Genomic DNA, 17,088 nt, shown 5'->3' with positions numbered 1-17,088 from the left:
ATACCTGAGATCAGAATCATTCCAGCAGCAGGCACAGCTTTAGGGACTAGCTTGCCCATAAGTTACTGCCTGGCAGCATGGAGAGGCCATGCAGTAAATCTGTCTTGGCCACTAGCCAAAAGTCCAGTTTGTAACACTGAACTTTTCTAGCACAGTACTCTCAAAAGGACTGAAAATTTTTAGTTTGTGCAGGCAGCTTCCTCTTCTGCTTCCAGTATTCATCCCACTGCACTTTCTCATTTAACTGGAGATTTATTTTCCCTTTATTCTTGATTTAAAAAAAAAAGCAGTAATTTTTGGACAGCTAGCTTTATCTCTAGATCACATAATGAACAGTGTACATGTGGTAAACCATGTGCTTCATTTCCAGGTGGCTTTGAAATAAACACATTATTATCTTCCTGCAATCAACTCATTACATAAATTTTCTTGCAGAATTGGTCCAGATGTCCTCTTCTTTACCTCCTCTCTCTCAGATGAATTAAAAACTACAGAGATTATCTCAGCATGCACCTATATGAAGACAAGCAATTATTGGTGGTACCTATAGATACAAAAATTTGATCAGTGCTATGAAAAAACATTGTTAGGTCATCACAAACCCAAGCAACTGCGGTGCAATCTGAGACTGAAAGCTGTGTGGAGTAGGTCAATGGTACCTGAGTGTATTACTGAATGCAGCCCTATCCTGCCTTCGTGCCAGGATTTACTGCCTCTTTGAAATTATATTCTGGAACCACAGTTTGCAAAGCCTGCAGAAGTCCTGTGGTTTGCCCACTTGTACTCCACGCTGCTGTGGATGAAGAACCAATGATCCTGCTAGGCTGGCAGTTCAGGAAATTCTCTCTCCTTATTGTTGTTTCTCTTGGTACACGGATGCTTTTTTTTTCTGGGTCATTTCCCATATATCCCTTTCTGGGTCATGGACTTTTCAGTTTCTGGGTGTCTTATACAGAATTAGATCAGGGCTGTCTCACTCACGATGACATTAGGTAAAAAGCTTAACTGCAAGTCAGCAACTCAGAAAATTCTCAACTCAGTCACATCTAAACATAAGACTTCAATAGACTGGATACTTCTCATGACTAACTGCTGTCAGCAGTTTGCAGCATTTACTACAATTTTCAGTGCAGAGGGTAAACAGTATGGTTTCTTGTCCTTGAATCACAGGAACAATTGAATCCTGGAATAAATAATTGCTTGTCATATATATTTATAGGGAACAGAAGACATGAAAACCATGGAGTTACAATTCAGCCTGTGACATGAAGAAACCACCTCCAGTTCACCACCTTCTAGTTCCATGACTTTGTCTTGTCTCATCATCAGAGATGAGTGAGTTGGACAATCTTTGCCTCCCTCTCCAGGGTGAAGAACAGTCAGTCTGCCTTCTCAGTTAGGAAAACAGATATTCCTCTCCATCCTTCTCCACCTTCAGGTGCAACTAAGGGATCTTTGCTGTTTTCTGAGCCTGACTCAGTCAACTTTCCTTTCTGGTCATGTTGTAACCTTTCTGCATAATACATTCACTCTCCTAGGGCTCAGCTGTAAATATACCAGGCCTAGGCTACAGAAAGGACACACATCTAGCATAGAATAAGATATTGAAACTCTTATCTGATTATTTCAGACCTTAAGTTACTGGAGCTCTCTGCAGTATTGTGTAAGGAATTAATTGCACACAAACACACATTCACCTGCTATGAAATAAGCAGACCAGACACTTTACCCATGAGAAAAAGCTGCCACATATGTATCAAATTGGACTTTGATGCTGCAGGCAACACTCCTCTGCAACTGCCCTCCGAACTGTAAGCCATAAGCATAACTCTGCCCATAAGCAAAGCAGCCCTGCAGACAAACGGAGGGCTCCTCCACCAGAGCTGGCAGATTGCAGAGGCAGTAGATCCAAAAGCCTGGAGGGAACTGCACAAGGAATACAGCAGCACTAACAACACACTGAAACAACTAACAGGGAGAAAAAGAAAAGAAGAAAATAGCCAGCCCAAAACTGATAGACATCTTGAATTTAAAAACTGTATAAGTTTATTCATTGGGAAAGTGCAAAAAAATACCCCAGGGACAGTGCATTCCACTTCAACAATTAAAACTGCATTAAAAAGTAGATAGGAAGGTCTGAATCTTAAAAAGAACTAGCACAAAAGCTACTGCTTTTCTTTGTTTCAATATATTTATCTTTGGGCAACAGAGATAGTCACTGATTAATTTTTTAGGTACTTAATTTACAACTTCATTGCTTCTATTTGCAAGTCATTCTGTTCCTTATAGATGCTAGCTTGGGACTGGAGAACCAAAACACACAGGCACTTAAGAGAGGGCAGTTTTGAAAGAATGGGGATGTTGGGCTCAGTCACATACTGCTGGGAGGAGACCCAGTTGGAGCTACTAAATATTCTAAGTAGATATCACCCCCAATTGTTTCTCTCTAAAATCTGAGATAAGATGTTCAGTACCACTCATAAAAGCAGATTCTGCTGCAGCTGAGGGGATGCAAGCTGGCAAAAGGAAAGCACAGGACTACAGCAAGCTTACAGCAGGTGTTGCTTGAGGGAGCTGCCAGTTTCTGACCACTGGACCTATTTTTGCCGTAGAAGTAATTATCTTGAAAATGTTGCAGATAGGTCTTACACCCATAGCAGCCTATTCTCATCCATACTTGTTACTTCGCTTCAGCTGGGCTTTACAAGCCCAACAGGATTCTCTATCACATAGCAATTGTGTATCTTTTGCTAACACTCTCTGCCCAATGATTTCAAAATACTTTATAAGCATCACTCCTAAAGCTTAAACCAAGCTTCACCAGAAGCTTAAAATTCTCTGACATACAGGTAATTTAAAATACCTGTAAACATCTGCCAACAAAATGCCAATAGAGTTCATCTCCTGAGTCCTGAACTCATCCTTCCTTTCCTTTTAAATTCTTTTTCTCCTCCCACCTATTTATTACAGCAAGAAGGACTACATTTATTCTGCACAAGTTTATTAACCGCAATACAGACAAGTGACTTCCAGTATTACACTAGTTCCTAATTCCATATGGAGATTGCCTGTCCAGTCCATGTCAGTATGATCTCCTGGTTTCAGCTGACTGTGTTTGGTTTATGTCTTTTGGCTTTGCTGTTCTCATGATGACTGTCTTCAGAGGGTGCTTGGCCCTTTCCGTTTGTCCCAGATTCCTCTGGAAATTTCTGACCCTCAGCCAACACCTGTCGAATAGTCATGTTGATGCGGGAGGACTGCAGGTACTTGGCACACACCTGCCAATCCTCATCAGAGCTGTGCTCAATGACTGAGCCAACAGGAAGGTCTGAAGAAAGAGCTTGGTCGAGGCATGAAGGCAGAACTGTGCCCTCGGGGTTGGGGAGGACGCGGGGAACAGCATGGTACAGCAGGCGGCTGAAGCCAGACATCACCATGATATCTCCACTGTGCATGAACATTGCTGTCGGGGCCTCCTCCCGCTTCAGGCCCCCAAGCAAAAATATCGAGGATTGCCCAAAACTAGAGATGGTATAAGGATGGAGAGAGAAGAGAAAACAAATTCAGGCAGAGAACAATTTTCTGCACAGGAAGAAAATATCAGTAGTTAAATTCCTTTATGAAAAACACCCCAAGCAACCACAAAAAACAGATGGACTCCTAAGAACAACTTTTCAGTGGGAACATGGCAAACAGGCTAAGAGATCTGGTTCAAGACAGGCACAGTGTGAGCAATTGCCCTGCCAGGTCTAAAGCCCTGCTGAGATACTTCTTTAGTACCTAACTGACACTGCTGCTTTAGAACAGAACTCTGCTCTGTGCAAAAGAACTCTTCACTCCAGGCACTACATCCATGCTATTCAAGCAGTCCTTAAAGAAAAACCTATGTCCCTGACCTACAGCCTTCTGCTAATCAGATCTTCTGACAGTGAAGATTATATACCCAAACTACATCATACGGCCTTCCTATAACCATATGCAACCCTAGAAAAAAGCCACCAATCTTTCCATAACACTCAAGTGTGCTTTCCTTGACTCACCTGAATGACAGCAGGGGCCGAGAATGGTCTAGTTCAGACTCATCCACATGAATTCCCAGTGAAGAGTCAAAATGATAGTAGTTCAAGATCCCTGCTTGGGCTTGGAAACCCCGGAACCCACAGGCTGCAGCCACTTGTTCTGATAGGAATGCAAGGTCTGAGGGGAAAGGAGTGTGGTGATTTGCTGAGTACTTCTGGAAGGATGAGAGGGGGGAGAAAAAAAAAAGAAAGCCACACCCAACACATCAGAGCAGCAAATACAACTGGAAACAAACATTGAAAAAGAACTTGAAAGTCTGGCTGATAGCCACGGAGAAGGACATCACATTTGCCTAGAAAATGACTACAGCACAGGCAGAACCACAGCAAGTCTACCTCTTACCATTAAAATCATGGCCTAGGCTGAGAGTGCCAGAGATTCAATGAATCGTGAAGTTAATCATTATATCTAGATGCTAAACTTGAAATCAGTAAGATTAGTACCAACATCCTGAGGATCTTCTCAGTCACAACCTGAAGCTGTCAATGGAAAGACAGTCCTGTAGCTCACCAACAGAGCTCCAAAACAACCATCTTTATTCTCAAGCATCTTATTCTTTCATGAGTAAGAAACAGTAATCAGTTGCAAACCTACTTTTTCTCTCTCCCATGAGTGATTCTGAGAGGACTGGAAGATAATAACCAAACTTTTATTAAGGCCATCCAATAACAGGTTGATCTGGTAAATAAAAAGCTGCAAGCAGATTTGGTTATCTGCAGTATACAGGTAAGATGCATATTCACTCTGCCCGTGTTTATCAGCCTTCATCTATCTCAGTCTTACGAAAATAGTTTATTTTGATCAGGATCCTCAAAACAGCTGTTGGTTGGTAAGAATGTGCTATACTGGTTCAGACTCCCTTAAGCTCAAAATCACAAGAGCAGCAGTCTCTTCTTGCTCCTGCTCAACCCTCCCAAGAAGAGGAGTTTCCCAGAAGTCACACTCAGCTTTATTTAGCAATGCTTTTGTAATCATCCCTTTTGGTAGGCAAAAATGCCACTTACTCTGAAATAGCTGCAGGTTTAGAGCTGAGTGCATGCTCTCATGTTAACTTTCAAAGGAAAGAATGCAGCAATGGACTTTTGCTGTTAAACCCTTCACAGTAAACTAATACAGATTAAAATGTTCTTGAAAACACAGTTTGTTAGTGCCTTTCCTCAATACTGTCTTGTAGGATCATAAACATTTTATTCCATGATGTTCTTCTCTGTTTGCCATTCTGAGTGCTTATGGCTAAGAAAAATGGAGAAGAATTTAATCTCAATACCTTAGTATTCCAGTTATAATGGTAACCAAGGGTCACCCAGCGCAGCTTCTCCAATAGGCTCCTGGGCTCCCATTTACTGGAACCTTTCCTTCTACAGAGACAAAATATAAAGAAATAGGATATGTGTTAATTTCTGAGGGGTCTTCTGGTAGTGCAGCATACAGTAATGAGATTCACTCATCCATTTCACAGCCTATTAAAACCAATCAATGCTATTAAAAACAATCAATACTAAACTTTTATTTTCAGTACCAATACTTTCTTCCTCCAAAGACCCTGAAAATTTAGTTCACGCAATGTGTGCAAGCTATGGGGCCTACTGCCAATTGTTGTCAGTTTGAAAGCTTGTATTTTCAACATGGTACCTAAGAGGTTGTCAGATGGAAACAACACAATGAGCTGCGCAGATTTAGAAATGAGAATTAAACATGTCCTATTTGAGCACCTGAAAGACCAGAATCTGAAGATCTAAAGGTGCAAATGCAAGGAAAAAATATTCTAGGTACCTACTGGAAAATTACAAGAAAGAAAAATGAGTTGCCTGACAGTGAAACACAGCATGCTGCCTAATACTGCAAAGGATGGTGAGTTCTACTACTTGGTGCTTTGATAAAACATCCTTAGGACAGACTGAGTCACAGTAAAAAGCAAGACTTCTCTAGCTATGACCACAGTGTCAAGAAGTCTAGACGGCAGGTGTCCCCTTATCCAGGCTGCTACACAGGACAAAGAACTGTTCTTATCACATGACAACCCTAAAGTAAAGGGACTGAGTGGTCTGAAGCCACATACCAATTTACCATTCTTACTTGAAGGTGATGAAAGCAAGAGGCTTCAAGGACAGGCTTTTAGAAGGACTATGGAAAAGCTCTTGAAAAGTTACAGAGTATAAGTAACTAAATAAGACAGAAGTATGTTAGTGACAAATACAAAAAGGAAGATACACATCTATCTTCTAGTCTACTCATTCCAGCAATTTCAGCTTATTTTTCTCAAGTCAAGTCACGTGGTATGGTAAAAAAAGAAAAAGAAAAGGGAAATACACTGAGAAGATAAATAGTAGCACCAGACGGTTGGCTCCCATTTATAGCCTCATTAATTCAGCCAAACATGCTCTCTTTTACAAAAAAAAGATTTGTATTTGTGCTGCCATGGTCAAGTCTCAGTCAAACATCTGCATTTAGTGTGCATTTCTACCTGGATATGCAGCTTGTTCCTGCCCTTCAACTATGCCATGCTGATAGCTCCTAAGATAAAACAGGACCAGGAGTAAAAGGCCAGTTTCTCTACTTTTAGTAATTTTTCTTAGCTCACTGATTACTGAAAGTAGTCTTGCCAACTTCAATCTGTCATATGGTAACAGCAACTGCAATTACCATAAACACCAACACAGTAACTGTCAAATACATGTTGCTTGGAACAATTTGTGTAGCCTACAAGCAGGTAACACAGCATTTAGAAAACATGGAGCCCACAACTTGTTCCTGTACAACCTTCAATTAACAATGTTCATAATGAAACATTTTTAGCATGTGCCTTTCAAAAGTGCCCTTCTTTCGCTACAGTGCTAGTGTTTGCACAACAGCAAGAGCCCAAATGCGTGTGGGAAGTCCTCATTCCCAGAACTTGGTATTCTGCATGTGATTTCATGTGTGATTGCTAAGAAGGGGAAAGTGTGAGTGTTGTGTATCTTGAAACAATGAGGTCCTGCAGGAAAACACAGAAAAGGTCTAGTATAACTATGTTAGAACAAGCATGGGAGCTTTGGTCTGAAGATCCCTTGTGTCTTTATTTGCAGGTCATGACTGCATCTGTAAAACCCCTCCAGCCTTTTCCTTATACACAATGATGGACATATCTATATATCTCCCTTGTGGGAATGCTCTATCCCCTTTTATGCTTTTAATTGTCCCCAGTACCAGAGACAATACTCAGGCTCCACTTTGTGAGGAAAGCACAGCATATATGTCTAGGAACTGTATAGATTCACCCTACCTTGTGACTCCTGCATCCTAAAAAGAGCAGGTAAGCCCCAAGGACATGCATGCATTATCCTGAGGCTTTAAAAATCATTAAAGTTGTGACCCATCTTGGAAGTAGACCTCTTTTTAGTTAAGCACTGTTTCTCGCCTCCTAGAAAGGCTTTCACTACAGATACTAGAGAGGCTGGCTAGTTTGGATCTGCTGCCGCTAGGTATAAGCACAATACAGCAGTTTGCTCACTTGAAGACTTAGGCAAGTACTTCATAAAACTGCCAGTGTTGCTGCTAGCCATCACTCTTCCAAACACTGTTTTCAACTGAACTGGATTCAGCTCCAAATGAACTTCTGATCATTCTCTGCACCCAGGAGGTCCTGCTGGGAGAGGCCTGTCAAGCTGGAACAGTACCCCACTTTTTTCAGCCACTGGGCATAATGCACAATCCTTTCAAAGAACAATTTTTCATCCTTGATGGAACACAAAAATGGTGTCTACATTTCTGTAGCTAATTCTGATCGAGCCTAGAAAACACAAGTGAGGGCATAATTTCTCTCTTAGGTGCAAACAGCTAGAAGTCCAAATCTTGCTTTTGCCATTCTGTATCTTGTAGATGTCAAGAGTTTTTTTGAAGAAAAATCTCAGCATGTCAATCTCACTAAGAGACTGAGGTGGAAGATGAGCATTGTAGGGAACTCTGCACCATCACATGAAACAATCATTATGAAAAATGAGCGGTGAAATCAATAAGGTAATGATAAATATCCAAGTGGCTAAAAGGTTGTGTAAACAGTCTGTCTTATATGTCTTTTTACAGGTGACGTTAATAAAGTTCAAGCTTTAAAAGACTTTTTCTTTTTTTAAACTTTCTACCTGACTTCAAAACTGGGACAAATTCTCCATTAAATTCCAAATCAGGTAGAGGAAAGGCAACTGCATCAGCCGCAGAATTCTGAACCTGAAGGAATCTTTCAGATTAAACAGGATTGCCATTGAAATGGTACATTTAATACATTTAATTCGATGTCATGCTGAATTAAGAAGAACCACAAACAAAACCAAACTAAAAGAAATACTTTAGAAAATAAGAACACAGAAACTGGTAGATTTAAGAAGTTCAAGAGAGTACTGCTAACAGCACAATTACAGTGTACCGGGTTTAAGAGCTGACTGGGAAGAAGTGCTACCATTAGTGGGGAGTTTTGGAAAGGATCCCTTTTGCCTCAGGATAACTGAGGCCTAGGAGGACTTCATGGTTCTACCTGTAACTGAGTTTAGCAAGCTTCCAAGCACCACATCAGCCAGGGTCACTATTTAACATTTCACTGATGGCTTTAGAACAATATGCTACTAGAAAATCCCACTAAGCATGAAAGCAGAGAATTAACAAGGAATTAACAAGGATGCATGTGAAGTCATGAAATAGCCATCTTTAACTTGGTGTGACACCATCTGTATGCTGCCAGCATGTACACAATCTTCTTCAGCTTTCCTTTCCTGCTCCATTTTCTTAGACCTTCTCAGAGGTGAGATCTGGCTCCATTAGTTTTGACCACCAAAGGTTATAGTGGAGTTACCTCAGCTGCTCCTTGCTCTGTCCCCACAGGTCCATGGTCTTCTCAGGAGCCATGTGCAGGTCCAGGTTGCAGACATTGGGTTTCTCAGGGTATAGCTTGAGACACTGCTTCACCCAGTGACGCTGGCAGCCCGGAAGGAATGGGTTTGGTATGAAAATAAACCCTGACCACAAATAAAAAAGGAGAGGATGGAGAGAAAGTATGATTAGGAGTTTCCCTATTTTTTTTCTGAATCTAGAGCAAAGGACAGGAGTCAGAAGTAGTGAAAAAAACTGACTGTGCATATAAGCTGATGAAATCTATTATAGGTAAGTTAAAACTTACTGGGTTTTTTTTTTCAGAAAAAAACAAATGATGGCACAAGGGAAAAGGCAGAGAGGGCAGCCTGTGGTCCAAACAAAAAATGACAATAAAGGACATATCTGTGTAAGGCATATTGATTACAGGAGACAAAGGAGTAAGAATATGAAAATCCAATTGCTTTGGAGCAAATTTTATTTTTTCAATTATTCAGCATGACTTTTGTCTTAAGCCCTGCAAAGTTAAAGTAATTCTGGCCTAGTTTTTCTACACTTCAAACTAACTTTATCCTGTCTCTGAACTCATACTTTCTTCCTATTGCTACTTCAGAAGGAAGTTCCTGGGCTGAGCCAGTGTCTAGTAATGTAGTGTCCTCCCCTTTGCTTCATGCTTATTTCCAGGTAAGTCTGGTTGTATCCACATTTGCATTTTGATACAGTAACACTCAGAAAGGGGCATGAAAGTCAAATGATATCCCAAACCACTTGCTGTTGACTGCAAATACTTTGCAGGCATTGTTAATTAACAAAACAAAATAAACATGCAGCTATTCTGCACATTCATTTAGCCAGGCACCTCAGGCAGGGTTCAAGCAGTAGCCCATATGAGAAAAGCTATTAATCTGTACTGTACCTACTCTGAGAATCAAGGCACTCTCTCAGAGACTGTCAATTCAGTAAGACTCACCAACACAAAATCCACATGCAAAGAGAGGTAAGGATGTAAGAGGAACAAAGGAAAAGGAGGTTTTAAGGTTTTGGCCTACTGTATCTTTTTGAACTTCTCAGTCATATCAAGTTAACAGAGACAAAAACAGATGAAAAAAGAAGCAGCAAAGCTAGGAGTCTTAGCAGGATACAAACTTGCCTTGTGAAAGTGGTAATAAAAATACAAAAAGAGCAACCTGCCAGCATACCTCACAGACTCAAGATTAAAGTAACTGGTTAGAAAAAAAGCCTTTAGTGTCTTAATAACACATGGTCACTCACTTCACTCTGTTTCCTGCACTTTCAGACTATGGTGGCCTTCTGATAGGTTTGGCTACAGGAAGTTTCTTTGCCAGAAGCATTACATTTACTTTCTGTTGGCGTTTGCATAGAACAGAATAATAATATTGCCCATCCTGTCTACAGTTTTTGATGTGGGGTCCTTGAAGCACTTTACTACATTCATGAAATTACACTCTACTATGTATGTATTATCCCCAGGTATTAATAAAGGCATTGAAGCCTGGAGGGCTAGTTACAAGCAGAGATGAGAACAGGAATCCAGATTTTATGGCTTTTATATCACAAGCTTGGAACATGCTCATGTCACTCCAAACCTTTCCTTGACCTAAGTTTCTCCTAAGAAACTAGACTGGTCTAGAGTTACAAAAGCAGTAACAACTAAAAAATGGGTTACTATTATGCTTACTGTATCAAGAAAGACAGGAACTGAATTTCTAACAGTTGCAGAGTTTTACTACGAAATTCTATGCAAACATAGAGCAAAGATTAATAGTGCTAGAATCAGTAACTTGCACACATAGGAGGGAGAAGAGTAAGAAATAAGAAATGTATTTCTGTAGCAATCTTTCTGAACTGACTAAAGTTCAGAAACACCACAGACAAACTTTGAAGACAACATAACTAAACCTCTTCGCCTTGAAAGATGTGGGGGGAAGGGCAAAAGAATTACTCTGTTAATCTGTATACTAAAGAAAGCTGCCCTGAGGAAGTAGATGCAATTCTCTTACTGCAGCAGTATCTTGCTACAAACTAGGAATTAATTCGTACCTACTGAAAGTGGTCTCCAACCTCAGTCAAAGGAAGGATAAGACATGCAGATGTCTAACAGCAAGAAAAACCTCTCATAAAAAAAAAGTGTGTCAATTACAAAGACCCAAAGACAGCATCACATGCTTCTCACAGAACTCAGGAAACCACAATAGAAATTCGCCCAGATCCCTTAGTCTTCTATTTCATTGCTTACTGTGTGGACAAAACCAAATTCCTTTCCATTCGCTCATAGACGAACTAAAGAAATTCTTACTTCACTTAGAAGGCTATTGGGACAGTTGGTTACACATCTCCTACTGTTTCAGGATGTCCAGATAAAGGTAGCTGAAAAATGATAAAATATTATTCTTTTCAAGTCCACATGACTTGATTCTAAACAGGACAGATAATTTGTCAATGTATTTGCATTTCATTTTAGTAAAAGGTTTCCTTTGCCAAAGCAGAAGAAAAATGCAGTTAAGTGGAAAACCTGTGATTCCCCACAGCCCCTATGTAATTACTAGGAAAGACATTTAGACAGACAGTAAATGGCAGGCAGACCAAGCGAGGGCAGCTATAATATGACAGGTAAGTGGAAAAAAACATTTATAGAGGCAAGAAGAGGCAGAAGCCTTTCTCCTGAAGTTGTTCAATTCCCTGTGTATCAAACATGCCAGATGGGTAGCATGGCTGCTTCAGTTTCAGGAATGGTAGGCTGGCTTCATAGCAACCACCCACAGAAACTGAGGTCCCAATGAACCAAAAGAAACGTGAGAAAAAACAAAATTAATCAAACAAAAATCCCTGAAATAAGGAGGATCTGGGGAACTACAAAGTCACCAGCCTTACCAAAACCCCTGATAAAATTATGAAGCAAACTTTCATGGCAGCTGCTTCCAGACACAGTGGTTGAGAACAGACAGCATGAAAGGCAAATTTTGTGTAACCAGCCTTATTGCCTGCTACAGTGAGATGTCCACACAAGGGGAAAACAGGGGATGTTGTTTACCTTGGCTTAAGGAAAGTTTTCCACTTGGTCTCCTGCAGCATCATTGGAGCCAAACTGGGGACCCATAAATTTTTTGGGGAAATTGAAAGGGTAAGCAAAAGCTGGCTGGATCACCAGGCTTAAAGAATAGTGATCTGATGATTCAAAGTCTCACCAGCAGCTGTTATGAGCTCTGTTCTTTGATCCTGGGGCAAAGACTGATAACTACATCTACATCAACAACATGGATGGATGGGATGCTCACCCCATTTCACTTACAGATTGCACTAAATTGGGGCAGCAGTGGATATGCTGGAGGCTACTACTGCACCTGAAAGGGGCTTTGAGAAATGAAGGAACGGGCTAAAGAGAACCTCAGGAAGTTCAACAGTGGTAATTTTGCATCAGGGGCAGAAAAACCCCATGCAACAATACGGGCCCAAGGGCTAAGAGCAGCTCCAAACCAAGGCCAGGCTGCCTTGAGGACAAACTGTGTGAGCAGCGGTGAGGGCTGGTGACACATCCTGGTATTGAGCACTACCTACAGAGAGAGGAGGGGAGCCAGATTCTTCTCAGACGTGCACAGCAAGATTAGGAGAGACACCAGTCACAAATAACAGCAAGACAAATTTTTATTAGATATAAGGTTTAGGAAAAAAACATGGCCAAACATTGGTACAGGTGCCCAGAGAGGGTGTGCAATCTCTATCCTTAGAGATTTCCAGAATTTACCCATACAAAGCTGTCAGCATCCTGATCTAACTTGCAACTTCATCCTGCTTTAAGCAGGGTGTTGGCCTAGACCTCTGGAGGTGCTTTCCAACCTAATGCCCCTCTGTGACTCTACCCAGGTAAACTGCAAACTAAAACATATTTCCATTTCTGAAATAATTTGCCTAATGAAATTACTCTGTATATTGAATAGGCCTATTCACTTACTGTACTCAGTGTCCTACACTGACAAGTAGATGCCACACTTCAACTGTGAAACTACTGTATTTCAGCCATGTACCCAATGTGCATGATATATATTGAGAAAAAACAGATTCTACAGAAATAAAGTCTCTGTCAAAGGCAACAGGAACCCATTCTCATGAGCTATGGTCTGGTTGATCTCACTGTGAAACAACTGGCTCTTCTCACCTTCATAAATATTGCTGCATCCCACCCTTTAGCTGATTTGTTCATCCTCCTCACTTATGACAACATTAAATTACACTTAGGCAAACCAAAATAGCTTTTTCAGTCAGGACAAGAAAGGTAAGATTGAAGTTGCATGAATTCAAAGCAACAAGGTTGTGTTTAATTCTTCTTGAAATCAGAGGCACCTACCTGGATACCCCCTGAGGCCATAGGCTTTCCACTGGCTAACTGGCTGTAATCCTGCTCTGTAGGCATCTTGATCACTGACTGAAGAAATACTGAGCTGTGATCTGAACACCTGGCAAAAGAAAACAGTTCTGGTTAAAAAAAAAGTGAGAAACACAAAACTCCTCCAAAAATAGCATCTAAAAGGAAGAGTGCTACCACACTTGAAGGTATTACTACAGGTTTTACTTAGGGATGAGGAGAGGTGTCCCCCACTCATAAGAAAACCCAAACAATATACACCAATGAGAAAAAATTCATCACGATTTTTCCACAGTACAGCCTCATCATTGTAAAACATTCTGGTAATTATCAACCTCCATTAGAGAGCAATATACTCATAACACTTTATACTTCGAAGAACATTCCAAATACAAGTTGCTCATGATCCTATAGGGTAGATGACTATTCTCATCTCTAATTTACAGAAGGATAAGCAGTGCAGTGATGAACTAGCCAAAGCTGTCCGATGTGAAGGACTACAGAAACCCTGTCAATTCTGAATGCCACCCTGCCACTTCTGTTCCCAACAGCAGGATCACCAGCTCAAGGCTCGGCAAGATGTACTTACTGGACATATTCTCTTGGGTTGCAATAACACATGTATTTAAGCTAACATTTGCTGAAAAAAACCCACCGAACTCATTCTACTGTGTTCTCACTCCCTTCTTTCCTTAGGACAGGGAACTGTCTTGAGGAGGGCAGGGTAGAGGCACGTTGGTTTTGTTCTGGCTTAGTTCCCCAGTCTAGCTCTCCATGCAGCAGTGGAAAAGTACAGACTCATATAAGGAAAGAGACGGCCAGGCACAGTAGGAATAAACAGGCAGAGACTGCAAGACTTTGTAACAACTTAAAGTGTATATCAAATTAAGGCCTTTGCACACAGCCTCTGTAGTGGTGCATGTGTAAATCAGTCTCTTTGCAGCTGACAGCTCTGGTTAACATTTTATGAGCAACAGAACTAAATTACATACACTGAATTTCTAAGAAATTCTGAATTACTGCTGGACAGCACCTTCTGGCAATGTAGTTAAGTTTTACCCATTTTTCAGCTCTCTGTCAAAAGCAGCTCTGTGAGTGCCAGCCTTGAGGAGCTTACTTCACAGTCCTATCCACAGAATGTCCCCAGGAAGGCTCATCCTCTGACCAAAACTCTGCCACATCACTGCCTGCTCAAAGTGCGTCCACACCAGCTGTTGCTTGGGCTTCTGAGGAACAGGAGATGTTTCTACGCTGAAGAATTACATGTGCTGAATCAGTTAAATAAGTCCGATAACAGGGCAGATGGGGTATGTCACACTTCACTGAAGAGCTCAATTGCTTGAAGCAGTTTTCTGAGAAAAAAGAAGCAGTATTATCTGGGCCAGTCTGCCAGCCTGTAGCTCTTAAAGAGAAAAGCCAGATGTTTTTAACCTGGGGGAAAGAGGAATAAAAGATGTTTTCACTAGTAAACTGTCACCTGATCTTAGAAGGTAACAGGCACAAAAAGAATCATATTGAGAGAAGACAGATCCTTGTGTTGTTTTCAAATACTCTGAATTTCCCAGAAGAGCCATAATGCTGTAATCCTTTACCAAATATAGGACTGCTGCAAGCTCAAGAAAGGCTGAAATGATAAAACCTTCATTGGTTAATTCTAATGCCTCTAACAATTTCATATGGGTCAGGTTTTGTGTTCCATTAGCAACAATAAAATTATAGTCCAAAAAGACAGAAAAATAAATACCTGAATAGAACACTAAAAAGAAAAGACTAAGCATTGAAACTATGAAAAATTAGGCAAAGTTTCATTTTAACTATATTCCCCACTCCTTTTTTTGACATAGGCTCCTAAGTAGAAAATCCCTGGTTAACAACACTTCAGCAGCTATGTGTCATCCTTTTGTGAGGTGACGAAACAGAAGACAAGTTTTAAGGATCATATCTTCATCACTAAAGGCATGGTAAATTACTATGATGGCTACTGCTTTCAGCTGTGCTCCCCAACCCACTGCAACAGCTGAACTCACCCTGATGACTGAGCCAAGCATTTATTATACAGGAATGAGAAGGGAGAAGAAACTTGACTAGGGGGAAAACAGCACAGCAAGGGGCAGCTGATCCCAGCTCACCCAAGTACTTCAGGGCTAAGACAAGGGCCAGGAGGCCCAGGAAACAGTGTCAGCTCCGAGAGCGAAACTTGGGGGTTTTTACGTCAATACGTTCCGCTGCTTAAGTATCACGTGGTTCTATTAGAAGCTTTGAAGATCCCCTAGTGCAGAGTAGGGAGCTAATGAAACACTATGAAGTATCAGCCAAAGTAGTAAACCCGTGACTAGGCATCGCGCTGGCCAGGGGCGGCCGCACGGCACCCTGCTCCCTCGGGCAGCGCCCCATGGCCCAAGGGGACCCTGGGCGCGCCCGGCTTAGGGACCCCCGCGCAGAGGGGCCACGGGCCCTTCCCAGCTGCCCCTCCCAGGTCACGCCGTCATTTGTAAAACATCACAGGGATCCCTAAGAGGGTCAGCGCTCGAGTGCAGCGTCCTCTAGCCAGAAACGGGGCGGCACCAGGGATTCGGCGTCGGGCACGAAGGGGAACAGCAGGTGGAGAGAATGGGCTGCAGCGACACCGCCACAGCCCCGCAGAGACACCGCGCAGAAAGCGGGACGCCCTCCGAGCCGCTCGCCACGGGGCACGGGCAGAAGCAACCTGGTATTACCTGGCCCCCCGGCGAGGAGAAGTCCACCACGCCCCGCAGGTCGGACGCGTCGCGCTGCCGATAGAATCGAAAGAGCCGGCGAAACGCATCCTCCCCACCCTCACGGGTCAGGGCCGCCGCCGCCATTTCGGGCCGGCCGGGGCGGGGCCGCCCCTCCCCTCCCCTCCCTCTCTCCGTCCTCCCCTCTCGCCGCAGTCCCGACATGGCGGCGGCCAGTGCAGTGCGGGCGGTGGGGCGCCGCTCCCGGCGGCTCTTCGACATCTTCGTGGCCGAGGTTCCCTGGACGGTGTCGAGCAGTGAGTCTGCGCCCCCGCTCCCATCCCTCACCGCTGCTGGGCCTGGCGGGGTTGGGCGGCCGCGTGTGCCGGCACAGGCCGGGGGTCGGGCCAGGGCGGTGCGGCTGCGCGGAGGCGCCGGGCCCGGATAACCAGGTGCGTTTCCCCACAGAGGAGCTGAAGGAGTACTTCTCCCAGTTCGGGTCGGTGCAGAGGTGCCAGCTGCCTTTCGTGAGTACCCGCGCGTCCTCCGGGCCGCAGTTCGTGTCTTCTCGGCGAAGCAGGGAAGAGCCTGCGGCTGAGGCCTTGCTCCGAAGCAGCTTCCCCGTTTCCTAGGAGCTGCAGTCTGGACGCCTCATCTTGTACTCTAGTGAGGTTTTCAGTGCTCTCTACCCTTAGCTCCTTCTCGCAGGAGCATCACCACTTGACTGCGAGCGCTAGGCCTTATTGAAGCTTAGTGTTTTCCATTGGCTTTCAAAGAGCTTTACAAAACACATCCTTCACGTCTTGTTGATGCTGGCATTTCTCAATAATTAATGTAAAAATGCTTTGAGCTTTTCTATCATCGTGTTACTATTTTTCTGACAGAGAGTAAAGTTTTTATGTGCTTGGTCTAGCTGGCCAAAAACGAAAGGTGTGGGTATGAACCTAGCATCTTTTTCTGCTGTGGATTCAGACCCCATCCAGAGTGCGAGGCTAACACAAAACCCATAACCTCTGCAGGGTGCTGCCAAGCTACCAATGCCTCTGTCGTTTAGGCTGTTTATCTCCTGAGGATGTAGGTCAGGCATCATAG

General features: G+C 42.8%; 1 protein-coding gene across 1 annotated transcript; it reads right to left on the bottom strand.

The window, feature by feature from the left end:
- Positions 1 to 2,026: 2,026 nt before the first annotated feature.
- Positions 2,027 to 16,334, bottom strand: ALKBH1 (alkB homolog 1, histone H2A dioxygenase). The gene is made up of 6 exons (XM_048305566.1): positions 16,018 to 16,334; positions 13,283 to 13,391; positions 8,903 to 9,065; positions 5,348 to 5,438; positions 4,041 to 4,234; positions 2,027 to 3,522 (listed from the first exon to the last, which is right to left on the bottom strand). Exons 1-6 carry the CDS (start codon positions 16,276 to 16,278, stop codon positions 3,102 to 3,104), a joined length of 1,239 nt encoding a protein of 412 aa, XP_048161523.1. The 5' UTR covers positions 16,279 to 16,334; the 3' UTR covers positions 2,027 to 3,101.
- Positions 16,335 to 17,088: the final 754 nt, after the last annotated feature.

The sequence above is a fragment of the Corvus hawaiiensis genome, chromosome 6, assembly GCF_020740725.1.
Source record: "Corvus hawaiiensis isolate bCorHaw1 chromosome 6, bCorHaw1.pri.cur, whole genome shotgun sequence".
NCBI lineage: Eukaryota > Metazoa > Chordata > Aves > Passeriformes > Corvidae > Corvus > Corvus hawaiiensis.
The sequence above is the reverse complement of the archived record's forward strand: the minus strand, read 5'-3'. Positions and strand labels throughout refer to the sequence as shown.